Source organism: Conger conger, chromosome 4, assembly GCF_963514075.1.
Source record: "Conger conger chromosome 4, fConCon1.1, whole genome shotgun sequence".
In the NCBI taxonomy this organism is placed as follows: domain Eukaryota; kingdom Metazoa; phylum Chordata; class Actinopteri; order Anguilliformes; family Congridae; genus Conger; species Conger conger.
In genome coordinates this window covers 12202654-12223106 of record NC_083763.1, presented here as the reverse complement: position 1 = coordinate 12223106, position 20453 = coordinate 12202654, and the positions used below count along the sequence as shown (strand labels likewise).

Sequence of the window (20453 nt, the reverse complement as noted above, 5' to 3'; positions counted from 1 at the left end):
GAAAGTATTGTTGAATATTGTGCAATATTCAATATTGAACCCCCCCCCCCCCCCGGAAAGGGAGGATCTATGACTTTATGGAAGAATATTTCAGCTTTTCACCATAGCTAATGCTTGTGATGACGTGTTGATTAAAAACATAAGTATCTGACAGTGGTACTGAAATATTTAGTGCACTCTCCACCTAGGGTCGCTTTGCAATAGGTCAGTATTTTTGACAGATCGAATGGCGCTCTCTAGTGCCTGAAGGTAGTCATGACGAGGGTAGTTGCTAATAATGTAGTTAATACTGTAGGTTAATGAATTGGCAGAGCAAAACATAATTCAGTTCAATTCAATTCCATTTTATTTCTTTTTACAGAAAAGCTGCCTGTCAAAACCAAAACAACATATTTTATTTTTCCAAACTAAAACAAAAACACACCTCAATAACAAGAAAAGAAAAACAATTTCATGAATTCATTATTTGGAAAAAATATAGACAACTGAAGGAAATGAATGAATTCACATATTTACACTGAAAACAATAAGGTAACCTACATGTTTTCCAATAGCATACATAAATAAATATATTTAAAACCTGGAAAATGGGTTTTTTGGAATTATTTTTTCATGTACAAAGTCAGTCGTATTTCAGTGAACTCCATTGCTTTCAGTGACCAAAAGTGACATTACATTCAATGAATTATAATTTGACCTGCTCCACATCTGCTGTGCAAAGCCAGGCTGTACATGGCTACTGCATCACACTCTGCCCGAGGACGGAACACACGAGAACACCTGCCTTACAACTAAATGGGATTCAACGCTGCGGTTCCCTATGGAAGCGGAATACACTGAAAACATATTTGAATGAAATATTACCTCGCTCCACAGTATATATACACTCTCACAGACCACTTTATTAGGAACATTTTTACTCTATCAATCGCGCAAATAACCACACATTACAACAGTGGTATGCAGAAGAGCATCTCTGAACATGCAACGCATAATAACTCTAAGTGGATAGGCTACAGCAGTAGAAGTGTAAAAAAATAAGCCTAATAAATACCTAATAAAGTGCTCAGTGAGTGTATATATACAGAGCTTCTTCATGTTAGCGATTTAAAACCCAGTTCCCTGTTCCTGGGTTTCCGTGGCAACCAGAAAGGTGTACGGGGTGTCTGCTGAGGATGGAGGGGGAGCGGGCCACGCCCCATCCCGTACAAACGCATGCCTCACGTACTGGCCGAGAAGAGGGAGGGCCTGAGCATTCCCGCTCACCGATTGGCCTGAGCCGGGCCACGGAGGGTCGTGGAGGCCAATGGGAAGCTTCACAGAGTCTAAAACACTGAGGTGGGGCTCAGAGTCGAACAGCAGCTCCTTATTGGTGGAGCTCCAAGCATGTGGATCTTTTGATTCCTGGTTGCAGAAACATATCAAGAGTATATAAGTTTCTGTATATAAGTGTATGCATTTTTTAATTACCAAAATAAAAAAGAGACAGAGACAGAATGATTGATAGATAGATAGAGAGATTTTTCTCCTCTTTTTTCTACTCTTAGCTCCACCCATCGGGAGAAGCTAGAAAAGGCTAAAACAAATTAAACAGGAAAACGTGAATGAGGCAAATGGAATGCCCTTTCTCCTTCAAACGTCAGTTCGAAGCCACATCAGTTACAGACGGGGTAGATAGGGAGAGGTGGACCCATATGTCCATCCATACACTATGTCAGGCTTTCCGAAAAAAATGCGCTGACCTTTTCTTGCTGAGAAGAAGAAGAAGAAGGATAGGCATCTTCCCCAGGGCCCATTCTCACCTTGGCCTCCATCTTGTCCACTGGTGCCTTACCACTGATCCACAGAGAGAGGCTGCTCTGGGAGGGGTCTGGCACCCACGGCCAGAAAGTGTACTTTATTCTACAGGAGAAATAAACACAAACACACACACTCCAGAAAGTGTGCTTTATTCTACAGGACAAATAAACACAAACACACACACTGCAGAAAGTGTGCTTTATTCCACACGCACGCACGCACGCACGCACGCACGCACGCACACACACACCAGAAAGTATGCTTTAACCTGCAGGAGAAATGAAGGAAATTGTGTTTTATCCTACAATACATGAAACACAAACACCCCTCTTGCAGAAATGAAATATTGAAAACTATATGTAAATAAAATAAAACGGTATTAAAAAACAAACAAAGAACCCTTGAACTAGATAGAGTTCCCCTACAGAGACATAGAGACATAGAGGAGCCTTTTCCTCTGAGTGTGTGTGATGCGTTCTTCATCGTTATTTCAGGTCTGTTATTAATCCCACTGTTTTATGCAGTCAAAACACTTCAGGCTACAGCACAGCTGGCTGACTAAGTTACATGTCCTCCAACACACTGGTCTAAGCTGGTTCCCATACAGGGGGATGGGGGAACTCATGAGAAAACATTGAGCAACGTTAGCATGCAAGTCTTGACCTGCTGTTCCACATAAACATGGGCTAAAAACACAAGTGACTAAGTGAGTGAGTACTGTGTGATAGTGTAGTGAGTGGGACGGCCTGTAGCGTAGCGGTTAAGGTAAAAGACTGGGATGGTCGATGGTTCTAATCCCGGTGTAGCCACATTAAGATCCGCACAGCCGTTGGGCCCTTGAGCAAGGCCCTTAACCCTGCATTGGTCCAGGGGAGGATTGTCTCCTGCTTAGTCAAATCAACTGTACGTCGCTCTGGATGAGAGCGTCTGCCAAATCGCAATAATATAATGTAATGTAATGTAATGTAATGTAATGTAATGAATGAGTGAGTTTTGTGTGATGATTAAGTGTGATGAACAGGCCCCCAGCATTCAGTGTCCCTGTAGAGCAGCCCTGTTCCTGGAGATCTACCGTCCTTGTAGGTTTTCGCTCCAACCCAAACAAAGCACACCCCACTCAACAACTAGAGCGGGGCTGCCCAACCCTGTTTTCATTTCAGATCTACCGTTTTCATTTCAACCCTAACTTCACTCTACTGACTCAGCCAATCCGATCTGCAGCTGTTGAATGAGATGGTCTCTGTTATGTTTGGGGTGAAAACCTACAGGATTGGTACAGTAGATCTCCAGGGTTGGTTACCATTGCTGTAGAGTTTGTGGTCTCACCACTGCTGGGCGTCTCACCTCTGTCTCCATCTCAGACAGAAGAAAAGGACCATCCCAGTCAGGAGGGGAAGGATACTGCAGCTGAGAATGGTCCCCGCTGAAACGGTGTATCCTGGAATACACGCACACGCACACGCACGCACACGCACAGACACACACAAACCCACAAGGACGCACACGTATATGCAAACAGACACACACACACACACACACACACACACACACAGGCCCGCACATACACAGTGCATACACACACACACACACACACACACACACACACACACACACACACACATGCGCACACACACGCTCACACATGCACAGACATAAACACACACACACATATATGCACGCATGTGCACACACACACACAAAACAAACAAACACAAACAAAACAAGTCCACATTGGTATGCATTCAACATACCATTAGCAAGCAATTAATACTGAAAACTATGGATGAAGTCACTAATTGCACTTTCGAGCTGTTTTCACTGGGCAGTTTATATGGCTTGCATCAGGGGTTCCCACATTATTCTGAGTAGGACGGGACTTGTGCTGCCTTTAGGGCCAGCCCAGCACCAAAACACCGGATTCAGCGAATCAACGTCTTAATAAAAGGCAATGACTACTGTATTAGTTGAATCAGGTCTTTTGAATTAGGTGCATGGGAATTTGGTATATCGACAGCATCGCAAGGAACAGCACACTCTTTATCATGCCCTGTTCCCGGAGATCTACAGTCCTGTAGGTTTTCACTCCAACCCTAATAAAACACACCTCATTCAACAGCAAGAGCAGGGCTGCCCAACCCTGTTCATGAAGATCTACCATCCTGTAGGTTTTCACTCCAAAACCTAACAAAACACACCTCATTCAACAGCAAGAGCAGGGCTGCCCAACCCTGTTCCTGGAGATCTGAGACCATGTGGTATATTAATGTTATTATACTGACAATGAAAAAGGGCTATAATTCCTACACAGATCAGCCAATATCAATGTAAAAACCCTGAAACTAAATGCACTTCAACCGCAAAGTGATCATTTAATTTCAACTGTTCACTGGAGTACAGAGTGAAAACCTTTTTAAATTTTTTTTTTTTTTTTACAGTGTCACTGTCCAAATACTTATGGACTGCAGCGTATCTAAGTAGGACTGGAATCTGAATCAGATAGTAGTTGTGAGGAGTGGGGGGGCTTCCCGTCGGCTCTCACCTTTGACGACCACAGACAGCGGAGGGCCGGCAGCCCCCTGCCCTGCGTCGGTGCTGGCCGTCATGTAGAGACTGTACACCCCGGAGAGATCGCTCAGCTGGCACTGCCGCTGGTGTTCTGGGACTACCGTGGGTCTGCACCCTGCGCACGTACACGTGCACATGCAAACACGCACAAGGACACACGCAAAGAGCACACACGCAGGCCCGCACGTACACAGCGCATAGACACACGCACACACACACACGCACGCACGCACGCACGCACGCAGGCTCAAACATACACAGCACATACACACACACACACACACACACACACACACACACACACACACACCCGCACATACACAGTGCATACACACACACACACACGCAGGCCCAAACATACACAGCACATACACATACACACACATACACACACACACACACACACACACACACGCACACGCACACGCACACACGCACATACACAGTGCATACACACACACACACACACACACACACACGCACACACGCACACACGCACACACGCACATACACAGTGCATACACACACACACACACACACACACACACACACACACACACGCACACACGCACACACACACATACACAGTGCATACACACACACACACACACACACACACACGCAGGCCCAAACATACACAGCACATACACACACACACACACACACACACACCCGCACATACACAGTGCATACACACACACACACACACACACACGCAGGCCCAAACATACACAGCACATACACATACACACACACACACACACACACACACACACACACACACACACACAGGCCCGCACATACACAGTGCATACACAAACACACACACACACACACAGACAGTGCGCGTGTACGTACACACACATACACATGCACATAGTGCACGCGCACGCACAGACACATGCATACATACACACATAAACACACACACACACACACAAGAAAAAGAGGATGATATATGTGTGGTACTGGTAGAAGATCCCACTGCACAAACACAAACACCCCGCTACGACAGGGAGAGGGGAAGGGGGGAGGCACACTCACGCCTGGAGTCGTGGTCGTTGCTCTCACAGTAGAGGGTGTAGTTGCGTACAAATCCGTGCCTCTGCTCCAGGGGTATGGGATCCCACTGCAGAAACACACTCCTGCTCCCGAGCTCTGCCACATGCAGCCTCGGGCCAGCAGAGGGTGCTGACGAGCACGGGAGACTTTACATTACATTACATTATTGGCATTTGGCAGACGCTCTTATCCAGAGCGACGTACAACAAAGTGCATACCCATAACCAGGGATAAGTGCGCTGAAAGACCCTAGAGGGAAGTACAATTTCACAATTTCAACTGCTACCTATACAACAAAGATAAGGACCAGGGCCTTTTTTTTTTTTTTTTTTTTTTTGAGAACAAATAAACAAACAAACAGAGCAAAAGTGACCAAAGTGAACTATCCAAACACTGCTTACCTAGCCAACTAAAAATACCGATACACAAAGCACATCACAGAGACAACAATTAAGGTTCACAGGGAGGTAGGGAGGGACGGGGAGAGGCGCTGCTTGAAGAACTTAGGCCGTGATAGAATCCACACTCGCCTACTACACAACTTGTATACAGCTTGTATACTCAATAGTAGTCAGACATTCTTATGCTACAGAGGCGTTCAAGAGCAAAAACACAAATATACAAAGAATGAAAAGAGTGAAAATCTATTTTACAAAAAATAAAATCAAAATGCATCCGAGGCGCAGACGTAACACGCAAAGACACAAAAGGGGGCAGAATTATGGAAATTTATCATGCCGGCCACAAAATTTGCAGGGCCACAGGTTTTATTTTTGTATCATCAGGGATACAGTACTGTGCATGCAGAAACAAACATTTATATATTTGCAAACATGAACCCACACATTCATAGCCATAGATATTTACATAGCCACACATTTGCATATACATACTCAAACACACGCACATACACATTTAGGTATACCGTATATATATATATATAGATATGGAATAGGGGACATATGTATTTGGCTTAATTAAGCAAACATTGATCAATCAGTTGATCCGTTGTTGTGGTATTTACTTTGTGTGGGTAACCAGGAATTCAAGTGTTTTTCTGAGTTCGGCAGAAACCACACACATTCATTCCAGCGATATCCGCACCAATAAAGCTGGAAAAGTTTGACATTTATCTCTGGTGTATTTAGATATCTTATCTCTCTTAACATTTTCTGTTGTCATTTCAAAAAGTTATCTTAAAGTCTGTAGGTGGCAATATATTTCATGTAGTAAAATATCCAGGCATGTCGCGTTCATTGGCATGAGTGTATAGAGCCAAGACACACAACTCCAGTCCTGGAGCTCCAGTGTGTATCCAGTTATTCAGGTTTAATTTTCCAAACAGCTGTATGCGCTGTCCTATTCACTTACGTCAGGCCAGAGTAAAACATTCTCAACAAGGAAATTCTGCATGCCCAATTCAAATAAATGGGCCAATTAACATTTTAAAGTCTGCGTTCACAAACATTGGATTAGAATGTTCTTAGCGGTAACAATCACTACTGGCCAATGAAGACAATAAAGTTCAAGAAAACAAACATTCGAAAAACATGTGCTCTTTAAAGGGGTAAATAATTATGGGCGGAATCCTGAAATTCGGTGGACGGCGGTTGTGCACCCCTGCCCCAAAACTAAGCCGGATAAAACTCTGGGAGCTGGAAAGAGGAGAATATGCTGGAACGGGTGGGAAAGGAGACAGGAAAGAGGAGACTCTCACCTCCCTGCCTGGTGTACACCAGTACTGACCATCCTGGCCCCGCCTCCGCGCCAAACTCCGCCCTCACAGACACGGCGTAGCCCTCCTTCGGCCTCACCCCCTCTGAAACAGGGATAGGAAGTCATGCCCACCCACTCTTACGCTCCAGACATAAATACTTATTCGAGGCTCTTTCCAGAAAAAGTGCATGCCGCAGAGAATGAAAAAAGGGTTAAAAATGCAGGCCTAGCCTACGCATAGCCGCTTTCCCTACAGCGTAGCCTCTGATGCGCACCTCCCCAGAAATGTAACTACACGTCGTAGCCTCTGCATTAAGGTAAATGATTGGGACACGCAAGGTCGGTGGTTCTAATCCCGGTGTAGCCACAATAAGATCTGCACAGCCGTGGGGCCCTTGAGCAAGGCCCTTAACCCTGCATTGCTCCAGGATTGTCTCCTACTTAGTCTAATCAACTGTACGTCGCTCTGGATAAGAGCGTCTGCCAAATGCCAATGATGATGATGATGAAGATGATGGAACGCGGCTATGTGTGTTTTCATCTTACCTCTTGGGGGATGTGACACTCAATTAAGAGAAGTAACCTTTGACCAGAATGACAAACAATCACCTATCCAGAAGTAGTCAGTTTAAAAATAAATGAATAAACCCACGAGGAATCAAAACCTCAAACAAAAAAATTGTTCCTTTATCGAAGACATGACTAAAAAACCTTTTCAATTCCCGTCAGGCTGGTCTTTGTTTTTTTCGATGTGAAACCAAGTTTTGACATGTTGAATAGATTAATACTGAGACAAAACAAGGACACAACACTTATTTTTTTGAAAGTTGTGTGAATAAATAGATCATGTATTTGTTTTGCCACCAAAGTCGATCAACACATTGAATATCACGTCACATGCTTCTTCAGCCACAGTACCGTGGGATCCATTCTCATGATAATGCCATCGCTATGACGACGCCTTTCAGGAAATATGAAACCACAAAACGATGCACACCCCACTTTGCAGAAGTCAGGAGTGAGTCACTGATATTCGCCGAAATTATAGTTTACACGTACATGTGTGACCTTCTAGAAAGAACAGAACATAAAACCTTCATGAATATAATCCACGACACAACTATTATTTGTACTGTTCAACACTTGCTTGTAACCTAAAGGCAGATGAACAACCATGCATGTATGCTGTTCTAATGGCAGAACGGGTTCGTATTTTGTGTGCAGTCCTCCACATGGAGGATCTGGTCAGTTGGGGCGCCAACATTTCCTTGTGACTGACGACATGCTGTTGTTGTGGGTGGGATTATGTCACCATTGACCAGGGGATGGCGTTATGTATATAGCTTTTCAATTGCCAATTGCTGAAGTGTGATCGTTAGTGAGAGCAGCTGAGGCGTGACAGGAAGTGGTGAACAAGAAGTGGCGAACAGGAAGGACGTTCTCACCGGAGACGTTCACGCCGCTGCAGTGAGGTCCCAGCTTCCTCCAGCGAGGCCAGCGGGGCGGGGGATCGGACGCCGCTCTCCACTCCACCACGAACCCGCTGGCCGACGGGACGGGGTCCCAGAGCACCGTCAGCGTGAAGTCGTCCAGCGCGCCCACGCGGAAGGCCACCGGGCTCCGCGTCTCTGCGGGAGAGCAACGAAACGCCGCCGCACCTCAACCAGCGAGAACATCTGCCGCTCTCGTAAGTGTTGCGAAACCACGACCGCCCGATGCTCTTTTGGAACACTGTGTTCTAGAACACCGACTTAGAATGTTGAGAAAAACATTCCAAAAAAAAAAGAAAAAAAAAAGACCCAAGGAGACCGTTTCATGACGTAGTTTCTGACTCGTCGTTCTGATGAGGCGGCAGGAAGGGGCGGAGCTTACCTTTGTGCGTGGCGCTGGGAATGGTCACGACCGCGGCGGGGGACTGGCCTGCGGAGTTGCCGGCGGACAGAGCGCAGGAGCAGCGCTGGGGCGGGAGGAGTAGCTGGCAGGACGTCTGCGAGGGGAGCAGGTCACGGCACCCCCCGGGGTCCAGCTCGGTTTGGGCCGGCTCTTTCCAGCACCACACGCGGTAGCCTGAAATTACGCCGTTCGCCTGGCTCTTCGGCAACGGCTGCACCGCAGGAAAAAAAACAAAAAAAGACTGATTTCCTATTCTTAACACCCCGACAAATCAGCAGCCTTTGAGCCTCTGTTGGGTTTGGCAACTGGTCTACCATTCTGGCGGTCCATTAGTGCTGATCCCTTATATGTGACATAGTTTGGATGTTAACAGAACAGCATGAACAGAAAAAATAAACCCACAACAAGTTGTATCTTCTCAATTCTCTACTTAAAACAAGCTAATATTTTCTACTTGAGAGAAAAAAAATCTTAAGTCTTATCACGAGACCAAAATTGTTGGGTTGCTCTTGAACAGTCTGTTAGATCGGTACAAAAAATCGGAACTGAGCATTAAGGTCTGTATTCTGAATGAGCCTTATTTACTAAGAAGATTCTGGCTTTTGCCAAAATATCAGAGGAAACCAAAGTACAGAATTAAAAAAGAATATGCATCAAAAGTGGTTCCAATTCTCAGTAGCAGGAGACAAAAGTGTTGCCATGACCTCAAGTTGAACATTATCAATTTATTAATTCAATAAAATAATTGTCGGGGGGAAGCAGCCATTGCCATCTCACCTTCCAAAGCAAAGTGACTTGTCTCCGGTCCTTTACCCGCACTCTCTCTATCAGCCTCCAGAGCTGCGGTTGGATAGAGGGAGCTGAGAGAGAACGAGACACACACGGACATCACGTACAAACCCTCTAATTACACTGACAGCACAGCGTGCGTTTGAACCAAGGGTGTCATTTATGCAGGGATAGCGGGGTCACAAGGCCTTGCTCAAGGGGCCAACAGCTGCATGGATCTTACTGCAGCTACAGTGGGGAACAAACCCTCCAGATGCCAGTCATGCACCTTAGCCACTGTGCTACAGGCTGCCCCTGGCTGAATAACAGCCCCTTGGTTTAATAACAGCATTCCTGCCACCTCCAACCCGCTAAAACAAATACTACTACAGCTATCCCCTCTTTCCCATTACCTCACAGGTCAGGGGGCAAAGACTTTTATTGTTATGCCTGTCCGCAGCTCTAACGCTCTTTTGTAAGTCGCTTTGGCTAGTGTCTGAGTAGCGACTAGACTACTACTACTACTCGAGAAATGCAGGATGCCGGAGCTCATCCGCTGCCCGTCACAGTTCCAGAAATGCAATAAACGCCAGCGGTAAAATATGACAAGTATGATGATGAAAAGTAGTGCATAGAGCATGATATTACGCACGGCACTCCACTGTTCCCTTGTGCTACCAAGTTACGCTATCACCGGAAGCAATATTGTGGTAGCGCGTCCCATGTGTATAAGACAAACACAGCTGCGGCCAGATTGCTATGAGACGGTCTCAGTACATAAAAACAATTTGTCATGTTTCATTATTCATATACTGTCGGGTCACATAATATATAGTATGAGCAAGGAGGTAAAAAAAAAAAAACCCCCCCAAAAAAACAAAAAACAAAAAAAACAAACTTCAGCTGCGTTTGGTTTCCATTTTCAGTCCTCCAGAACTGAACAGGAAGTCCCTTATCTTGATTCTGAGTCTAATGCGAAAGTGACATATAAATATGTGTATGTAAATGAGTAGTGTACGTTCCCACAATTCCCTGACCTGTGATGCATCAGGGTGATGATCAAACAAATACGAAACCTCAATGGCATTTCATAGTTTGCTTCCAATAAGAGGAAAAGCAAATAAATGTGGCACAAATGCCTCCCTAACGGAAACTTGCTGCAATCATTGGCGGTCGGCTTTTGTCACACCCTGCCTGCCCCCCTCTCGTTTGCCTCGTTTGTGGTAATAAATTAAATTCTCAGTTTACAGATTTCTCTCTCTCTCTTTCCTATCCGTCTGCTTCTCTGTTGCCAAATCATATACAATACACAAGAAACAACATGCAATAAACAAAAACATATCTTAAAGAAAAAAAAGGATCGTCTCTGATCTGCACAGGAAGGAGGCAGAACACAGTGATCCACTCATCCAGAATGCTTTACAACACAAACACAAGTGCAAACATCTGATTCATATAGCGATTAGTATGCTGAACTGACTGTACATGCGATCTTTCATTTAAAGCACTTCAGTCCGTGACAATCTGCTCGTCTTCATTTATGTGTTCTTGCTTTTTCTGTATGGCTTATGCCCTGTGATCTGTATAGCATGAGGCATTTAGTGGATGTTGGGTTTTTATGAATTTCTGGTTATTCTTTTATGGTTTTTAGATTATTGTTTTGGAATATTATTGTAATAATATTATACTGTGGTGACTGGCTCCAGTTGAATTTCTCCTTGTGGGACAATAAAGATTTGATTTGATTTTGAAAATAAGAAAAGGTAATAAAGGTACAGTAGAGTGATTTAAAGTGCTGGGAGATTAAGCGTCATTCTATGAGTTTGGAGGCATTTGATTTCACTGATAAGATGCTTCTGTACACTTCAGTTTGCCAGTATCTGTGGCAACCATACATGCCCAAACTATAACACCCCCAACCGATGATGCTGGGTGTCAAGAAACAGTCTTTCTTGACTGTTATTGCCACTGTTCTGGTCCTAATATTGACAAACGTCAACACCACACTCCAAAGGCAATCAAAAGTCTGGAATCAAGACTAGAGGTGTACAACACCAACTTTTCAAAGAAGGGGTTTTCTCAGTTTTCAGTCTGTGTCAGAAGGCTGTATGGGACAGCATGGTGACCAATGGATGCAGAATAGAGTAGTAATTGAAAAAGAATCAGATAAAATATTTTATTAATTCATGATCCCCCCTTTGCCTACGACAGGAGTTATCCAATCTTCTCTGAAAAAGGGCCAGTGTGGAGCAGGTTTTCGTTTTCAGGTTAGACTTGTGGCACAGGGCACAAACTCGGACCCGCAACCCAGCCAAAGATCGAAGAGTCGTGGTTTTGATCACACCGCCATGGCGATTTCTTCACCGCGCTCCCTTCCCTGTCTCCGTCCTCTCTGCTTTTCTCCGTTCGTTCGGGCCCCTGTCTGCGACGTCGGCCATTTTACGCGGCGTATCACAGACTCACCTCCCTCCTCTGTCCGAGCCTGGAGCCGGCCGCTCCAGTCGCTCCAGTGGCTAAGGGGCGGTGTGTCATTGTGGTAACGATAGCGGATTCGCGCGGTGTAGAGCGTGAACGGGGAAAACCGACAATGCACTTTCCGTCTCAGGTCCAGCTCCAGGATACGCGGGTGGGACTGCGGTAAAGAGAGAGATTTTACAATAATATCAGGTCAAAATAACGGGCGACACTAAGAGCTACTGTATATAACTACTCCATAAGCACTGCACAAGCACTCATCAGTGCTGATATCAATAATCGCAAATAGGCTAATCGAGTGTTATGTCAACATTGATGCAGCAAGTGACATTTCCTTGTGTCATTTCACTCGGTATGTCATGATAATGTCACTTGCTGCATCAACGTTGACATAACACGCCATATGCCTATTTGCAGTGATAGAATGTTTCACAGTCCTGGAGTGCCTTAAATAGATCACCAACAGGAAGTGGTCAGCATTTCAGGCATGAAAAAAGGAAGTAGAGTAATGACATTTATGAAAAAGGAAATATGGGATACTAGTGTGGTGTGGAAAAACAGCGGTTTAGTTCACTGCTCATCCCAGCTTTAAGATGTTTTTGTACATATGTACCTATGTGTATGATGTAGTATGTCACACAGGAAGTATACATATGTGTATGATGTAGTATGTCACACAGGAAGTATACATATGTGTATGATGTATGTCACACACAGGAAGCATGTGTGAGTCTGAGGGAGATTGGAGCCAAGATGGAGGTGGCAGATGCTGACCTGTTCCTCTGTACTGTACTCCAGCTGGTAGGCCAGCAACCCTGCTGCCACATGCCCCTTTGTCAGGGGGAAGTATTCCGGCTCAGACCACCGGAATTCCAGGCACGTGCCGTTCCCCGAAATGGCCGTCAGTCCAGTGAAATTCGGAGCATAGAGCTTCGCTGAGAACAAAACGGACACAAAGAGCAGGAAGGAAGGAGGATAGAGGAGAATAAAAGACAATAGACGGAAAGGAAGGGAGAAAGGGGCGGATGGAGAGGATGACTGAGAGACACTGTGCCATCCATCTTAACCTATATGCCAGCTGAGAATGGGCATCCCCCAATAGCCGGGTTCCTCACATGATTTCTTCGGGGAGTTTTTTTCTTGCCTCTGTTTGAGGGTTTTCTCCTACTAGGGAGTCATTTTCTCACATAGTATTTGGGGGCTCAGGGCTGGCATTTCCCATTTTCCCCTTCCTTATGCTACTCACTAAAACATCTTTGGGACAGTCTGCTGTGAAAAAGCACTAAACAAATAGAACTTAACTGAATTGAATTGAGTAAAGGAGGATGCATTTTTAGAGTATTTGAGAGCAACCAACATCTACGAGGTGTGCAGATTATTTAGCAAACCAATTTTCATCACAAAATGAGTGCAAAACACATCCCAAACACACCCTGTGGTGTCTGACACAGCCTGGAGACATTGTAGTCATACGGTGTTCTAAATAAACATTATTATTCGAGGAGCCATGCAATTATTGTACTAAATAACTGATGATTCCAGTTTTCTACTTACATACGAAAATAAAGAGATGCAAGGATTCACTTTATTTGTTTGTTGTCTGTTTAAAGTTGACAACATGTTTAAAAAAAAAAAAAAACGGTAACACTTTACAAAAAGATTCCATGAATTGGCATGAACTAATGTAGTTGTTAACTAACTCCTACTGGGAAGTTAATCTGTACAGCTCAGTCATAATGCACTGCCTATCATTAATTCACGTCATCAACTCATGTACTGTTTGATATTGTACAAATATGCATAGTTAGTTACTTCTTAACTAATGAAAAGTTAATTTCATGCTCAATTAATTAATGTATTTGTCCATCATTCATTCCTTCATGTTAACGGCTGCATTAGTGAGCGCCAATTGATGAACCTTATTGTGCAGTGTGACCGGATTACCTGCATGGAGGGCTTTGATGCAGAGGTGGGGGGAGCTTGCTTCTGCATGGGCGCTCTTCGCCGTCACCCATATGCAGTAGTACCAATTCAAACTGTCTATTGGCACAGAGCACCGAGTCTCCAACTGAGTCTGACACAGGCGCTGCTCGAAACCGTTCCTGCAAGCAGAGACGCGTCCTTCAGCCAGGCGCATGCGCAGACGCACGTTAACGTACGCTGAAGCACGCACTCACTGAGCGCCGCATCAGGTAAACCAGCTTGTTAATGCAAATAATTCACCAGCCAATCGTGTGGCAGCAACTAAATGCATGAAAGCGTGCAGACGTGGTGAAGAGGTTCGGCCGTTTTTCAGCCAAATGTCTGAAAAACAAAAGAAATGCGATTTAAGTAACTTTGAACGTGGAATGATTGTCGGCGCCAGACAGGGTGGATTGAGCATCTCAGAAACTGCTGATCTCCTGGGATTGTCACACAGAACAGTCTCTGGAAGTTTGCAGAGAATGGTGTGAAAAACAAAAAACGTCCAGTGAGCAGCAGTTCTGCGGGTGAAAGTGTTGTTAATGAGAGCGGTCAGAGGAGAAGGGCCAGACTGGTGGAAGCTGACAGGAAGGTGACAGTAACGCAAATAACCACGCATTACAACAGTGGTATGCAGAAGAGCATCTCTGAACACACAGCACGTCAAACCTCTTTGGTTATAGCACAGCAGAAAATAACTCTAATAAGTCGTATAAGTTGGTATCTCTTTCCATATGCCTTAACGCACAGGCAGTATACATTGGGAGGCGGCTCTTGGGAAATGTTCAGAGCGTGAAAGTAGCGTGTCGAGTCCCTGACTGCAGTATGTGGTTCAGCGGCCTTTGTGTGATGTATGACAGGGCTTAAATCGTGACTACCACGGAATTGCCTTTGGTAATGACCGTTAACAGATTTTACAAAGTAACTGGAATGTTTTGGCCTCAGTGGTAGGAAGGCGGAACTTTCAGTGTTAAAAATACAGAACTTAGGATCTGGCGGATCTATGGAAAATGTGCTAAAACTACAAGTTTGTACTGGTCAGGAATATGGGATTATCTTTTTTATTTTGCAATAGGAAATCAAGCAAAATTAGCCGTGGCCTTACATTTTGAAGAGGCTGAAGACACTTTAAATGTACACTCAGTGAGCACTTTCTTAGGTATTTATTAGACTTATTGGCCTTCTGACGCTGTAGCCTATCCACTTATAGGTTTGCCGCGTTGTGTGTTCTGAGATGCTCTTCTGCATACCACTGTTGTAATGCGTGGTTATTTGCATTACTGTCAGCTTCGACCAGTCTGGCCCTTTTCCTCTGACATCTCTCATTAACAAGGCGTTTCTGCCCGCAGAACTACTGCTCACTGGATGTTTTTTGTTTTTTCCATTCCACTCCATTTCCATGTAGTTTCTGAGATACTGAAACCAACATTTTGTGCTTTGCCTGCGGTTCTCTATCTTCTGCCCTGTAAAGTATTATTGGGTTTGAGATAAATAAATTTGGGTGCTATATAAATAAAATATATTATTATTATCATAACTTTTTTCCACGGACTCCAAGGTGACTCATAGTGGAGGCGTAAAATGTTTTTCTGAGAACTTTACCATGGACATGTTCACAAGCTCCATCAGTGCTCATATCTACTCATCTAGACATGCCAGCGAGGCATGTTTTGAGAGAATCTCTATCTAATCTCCCACACTATCTGTGCCATCCTGCTGTGATATCCTGTGCCTCTGCTCAAACAGTCGACCACAATCGATTTCAAAGTGTTCTAGTCAAAAAGGGACAGGAAATGTGAGTTTTTTCCATTCTGGGTTCTGTTGATAACTACAAAACAAAAAGCCACGTGAGTATTGACTTTGACTTGAACTGAGACATACACACAAATGACATGGGGGGGGGGGGGGGGGGGGGGGGGGGGGGGAGTGGTCAGGTGCGACATATTGTATGCAATGATACCATGTGATCTCATTTCCCTGCATTACATAAACAGGGGAATAACCTATGTCAGGTAACAAAAGGCAGAAAAGCAGTCAGCCTTACTGCCTAAGACTGACTTTGGCTCAACTCAAAGTGGCTGCCCAGGGTCAAGACAGCCAAGGGGACCATTAACTACAGTCTGAGCACAAGCAGGTGGTTGGTGGAAATGGTGTCTTACTCGTTGACATGCAGGACGTAACGGGTGCCTGGGGGTGTGTTCACGCCGGGCTCCCATTGGCAGGTGACGTTTGCGAACGACATAAACACGCACCGCGGCACGCTGGGAGTTAGCCCCGGATCTGTGGAGGGAGGGGACAAGAGATTAGACTCTCATTCTTTAGGTCATTATCTAAGGTGTGAGGTCATAAAGTTATGATTAGAATGACCTAAACTGAACATTCTAATGCCGACGTAACAATCACTACTGGTGTTCTAGAACACTGACTTAGAATTTAGAAAAAAATAAAAAGAAACATTCTAAGAACCCTAAGTCTTCAGGGCCTCTCATTTTTGTATGGTTCAAGGATGACAAGAGTGTATTGACATGTCTGCCACTTCTCAACTGTGGAGACAGACAGGTCTAGTGAACTTGGGCAAAACGTTGGTGAAAATTTGGTGAAACACCATCTAGTTGTTCCAGGGAAAACCTTGCTACAAGTAAAAGTTTTATAGTCGACTAGGACATAACCAGGTTACATCCAGGGCAAATACTCAGTTATATTGAGGTTAATGTTTATGTCTCCCAACCTAGATTTCCACTTCCACCCCTTGGCATAGTCATCTACTGTAGTTTCTGGCTTTTGCTTACTGGGGTGTTTTGCCAAGGCTTGATCTTCACAGTTCCAACAACCCAAGTCTGAAACAATGCTCAATTGCCTGCTAAAGGTGTCTTCAAATAGCGGCATTGATTAAAATTTCTTAACTATGTTACTGTCTGTACCAATAGTATGGTATTACTCCACCCTATCAAACTGGTCATTCTGGGCCCCATCCATCTTGAACTGCCCTGAATCAAGGCCACTTTCCACCCTTTTAGCAGTATCCCTCTGGCTAACACTCAGAAAGTCATCACAGGGCAACTGGAAAAGTATCATTCACACCACCCTGGTCCAAAATCTATCTGCACCCCAACCTCCTCCCACTTCCCACTCAGGGTCCAATTTCACCTTACATTCAGAATTAAACCAGCAAAACCTATGGTTCACTGTAGACTTGCTGAACAAACGTACACATAGATTGGTAGACAGATGAAGAATGAACACGTCCTACCTGCAGAGATGCAGACTCCCACAGCAAGAGCCAGGAGGGCGGCCTTGATACAGCTCATCCTCCCTGCAGTCAGGGGGAAACCCAGGTTGATGATCCAACAACAGATTAGCCTCCCTATCTCTGCACCTTTACAGAAGTGTTGTTAACGAGCACTGGGCCTGTGAAATACCACTTACCACTTGCTTCTTACCACTCCAGTTCAGAGCAGAGCACATAACTCCTTCTTCCCCTATGGATGATCCATTCATTCAGATGGAGATCATATTCACTGACGCAAATAATCTGCGTCACTGCTCCTGGAGATCTACCGTCCTGCAGGTTTTTCGCTCCAAACCTAACAAAGCACTCCTCATTCAACAGCTAGAGCAGGGCTGCCCAAACCCTGTTCCTGGAGATCTACTGTCCTGTAGGTTTTCACTCCAACTCTAACAAAGCACACCTCATTAAGCTAGAGATCTTGTTAAGCTGCTAATTTGAAGAATCATGAGCGACATTGGCCCAGGCAGTAAGAGCAGTCGTCTGGCGGTCAGAGGGTTGCCGGTTCGGTCCTACCCTGGGTGAGTCGAAGTGTCCCCGAGCAAGACACCTAACCCTCAAATGCTCCTGATCAGCTGGTTGGCAGCCAATCGGCATTGGTGTGCGAGTGCGTGTATGAATGGGTGAATGAGAAGCATCAATTTCACAACACTTTGGACAAAGGCACTAAATGAATGGCAACCATTTACCGTGAGTGCAAAATTAATGTTGAAAGGATCTCCAAGAACAGGGTTAAAGACTTACATTACATTACATTACATTACATTATTGGCATTTGGCAGACGCTCTTATCCAGAGCGACGTACAGTTGATTAGACTAAGCAGGAGACAATCCTCCCCTGGAGCAATGCAGGGTTAAGGGCCTTGCTCAAGTGCCCAACGGCTGTGCGGATTTTTTTTTTTTTATTGTGGCTACACCAGGATTAGAACCATCAACCTTGCGTGTCCCAGTCCTTTACCTTAACCACTACGCTACAGGCCGCCCTAGGTTAAATATGTTGCTCCTGGGTACTATAGCAGTGAATTGAACTGGTAACACACACACACACACACAATACTGCGCCGCTTAATAGAGTCATTTGAATCCTCAGAATCTGCTACACTGACTGTGTGTGTGTGTGTGTGTGTGTGTGTTTGAAAGCACAAAACACTGAAATGACAGAGGTAGAGTAAGTTTCATGAAAGGTCCACTTGAATTTCCCAGCCATTTTGGCATTGCTAAATACTACTGTCTCTTTAAAAGGACTGAGTTTGTTATCAGTTTGTTGCTGGTAGTTGTGTGGGGTGAAGGAACTCGTGTCCACAGAAATATTTCTGTCATATACTGTATTCCAGTGGGTATAGAGTATTTGTGAATATCATTCATTCCGCTTCTTCATAATGTTATTATAATGGAATACATGGATCTTGAAGGTGTTGAAAAATATGTGTGTCGTCCCTATGGCTACATAAAGCCTTAATATACAGTAAATCAACTCTTCCAGAATGAAAATATGAGCATTGGTAGAAAAAGAACCCCTAGTTAAATAATTTTTAAAAAATTAATCAATGGTTGACATTGCAAATATAACATTCCATGCGTGTTTCTTTATGTAAAATCTGAAATATTGATATAATTAATAAATAGTACCCAAGGGTTTCTTGTTATAAGTCATAGCACATTTTTATCATTTCCTTTTAGGCTACATTCTCATTCAAAAACACATATCATTATCATTCAAAGGGATACTATTTATTTTAATTTTATTTTTTTATCATTATTATTTTAAAAATAATTATTGGTGGCCAACATACGACGGAGCCCAGTTATTATTAGCATTTGGCAGACGCTCAGTTCCATAGCACCTTATTTCAGATTTTTTTACTTTTGATCTTTATGTGTGTGAGATATGTGTGTATATATGTGTATGTATAAGCTACTGAATGCCTAAAATTTCCCTCGGGATGAATAAAGTATCTATCTATCTATCTATCTATCTATCTATCTATCTAGTTCCTAGCCTAATCTGAAATGTCCAATTATCTTTGACAACCACAGCGTTTTCATGCACGATTCCCATTGCCGATTGGAGTGTGGATATTGTTTTGATTATCATTTATACCTTACCCCTATTTTCCTCCCAAAGAGGAACACGCAATTCAGAGTCTATTCATTACCATTAGCCAGTTGGATTTTTACTTATTAGAAACCCCAATGTGCTTGAAACCCAACCATCAATCAAGTTTCCAACCTCTCTTTTCTTGACCAATAAATCCGCAGCTCAGTCAAATGTAAAAAAATGTAAATAGGGACAATACCATATTGCGATTATAGATCAGTTAACAGTTTAAATATGCTGCAGCACTTTTGACACTGTGAATCAGTAAGATAAAACATTTCTAAAAGTATATCTGAGAATCCATCTGTGTAGCTCAAGCACCTGCAATAAGTTTTTGCCATTTGTCATTTTTTTTTATAGCCAATACAATTCTGAACAATGCAAACACTCAGTAGCTGAAAATGAAAGTGTTCTGAATAATTTAACAATGCTCTGAAAAAGTACTTTGAGCATGAAAACTAATGTTACAGATGAACTTGAGACACAATAGATTCCAGTTGCACTTAAGTTAGACTTACTTTCAAATCAGCATGGTTACAGACAGCAATATTTTTGTTTAGAAAAAATACCATTTCATTATTTTGAGCATTTAAAATAGTTCACTGAACTAACTGTAGTTCAAATGTTTACACAACAGCTAGCCTCCTCACTTTCCAGTCTCCCATGAACAGAACCTTACCTTGGGCAGAGTTGTGGGTCTGTTGGGGTTGTTCTACAGCTGTAAGAAATGTGTCGCCAGCCAGCGATCCTGAGGAAATGAAGCGACTCATTGGCCAATCGCCAATCTTAACAGAAATCTACATGACACGCAAACTTTCACGACTGCT

General features: G+C 43.9%; 1 protein-coding gene across 5 annotated transcripts; it reads right to left on the bottom strand.

The window, feature by feature from the left end:
- Positions 1-323: 323 nt before the first annotated feature.
- On the bottom strand, positions 324-20411 carry LOC133126442 (interleukin-6 receptor subunit beta). Of its 5 annotated transcripts, none has more exons than XM_061238688.1 (15): positions 20306-20411; positions 17492-17554; positions 16401-16521; positions 14224-14381; positions 13054-13214; positions 12268-12436; positions 9814-9896; positions 9016-9247; positions 8589-8771; positions 7145-7246; positions 5410-5556; positions 4340-4480; positions 3145-3238; positions 1743-1902; positions 324-1404 (listed from the first exon to the last, which is right to left on the bottom strand). In XM_061238688.1, the coding sequence occupies exons 1-15, from the start codon at positions 20394-20396 to the stop codon at positions 1108-1110; spliced, it is 2202 nt and encodes a 733-aa protein (XP_061094672.1). In that variant the 5' UTR covers positions 20397-20411; the 3' UTR covers positions 324-1107. The 5 variants fall into 5 exon arrangements, with proteins under 5 accessions (XP_061094672.1, XP_061094673.1, XP_061094674.1 ...); XM_061238689.1 differs by having other exon boundaries at positions 1803-1902; XM_061238690.1 differs by lacking the exon at positions 20306-20411 and adding an exon at positions 17668-20299.
- Positions 20412-20453: the final 42 nt, after the last annotated feature.

Coding starts and splice junctions, on each gene's coding strand:
- LOC133126442 (XM_061238688.1), bottom strand. CDS start 20,396: ATGAGTCGCTTCATTTCCTCAGGATCGCTGGCTGGCGACACATTTCTT. Junction 17,555..20,305: donor GACCCACAACTCTGCCCAAG/GTAAGGTTCTGT, acceptor CCCTGACTGCAG/GGAGGATGAGCTGTATCAAG. Junction 3,239..4,339: donor GCTGTCTGTGGTCGTCAAAG/GTGAGAGCCGAC, acceptor CGTGTATTCCAG/GATACACCGTTTCAGCGGGG.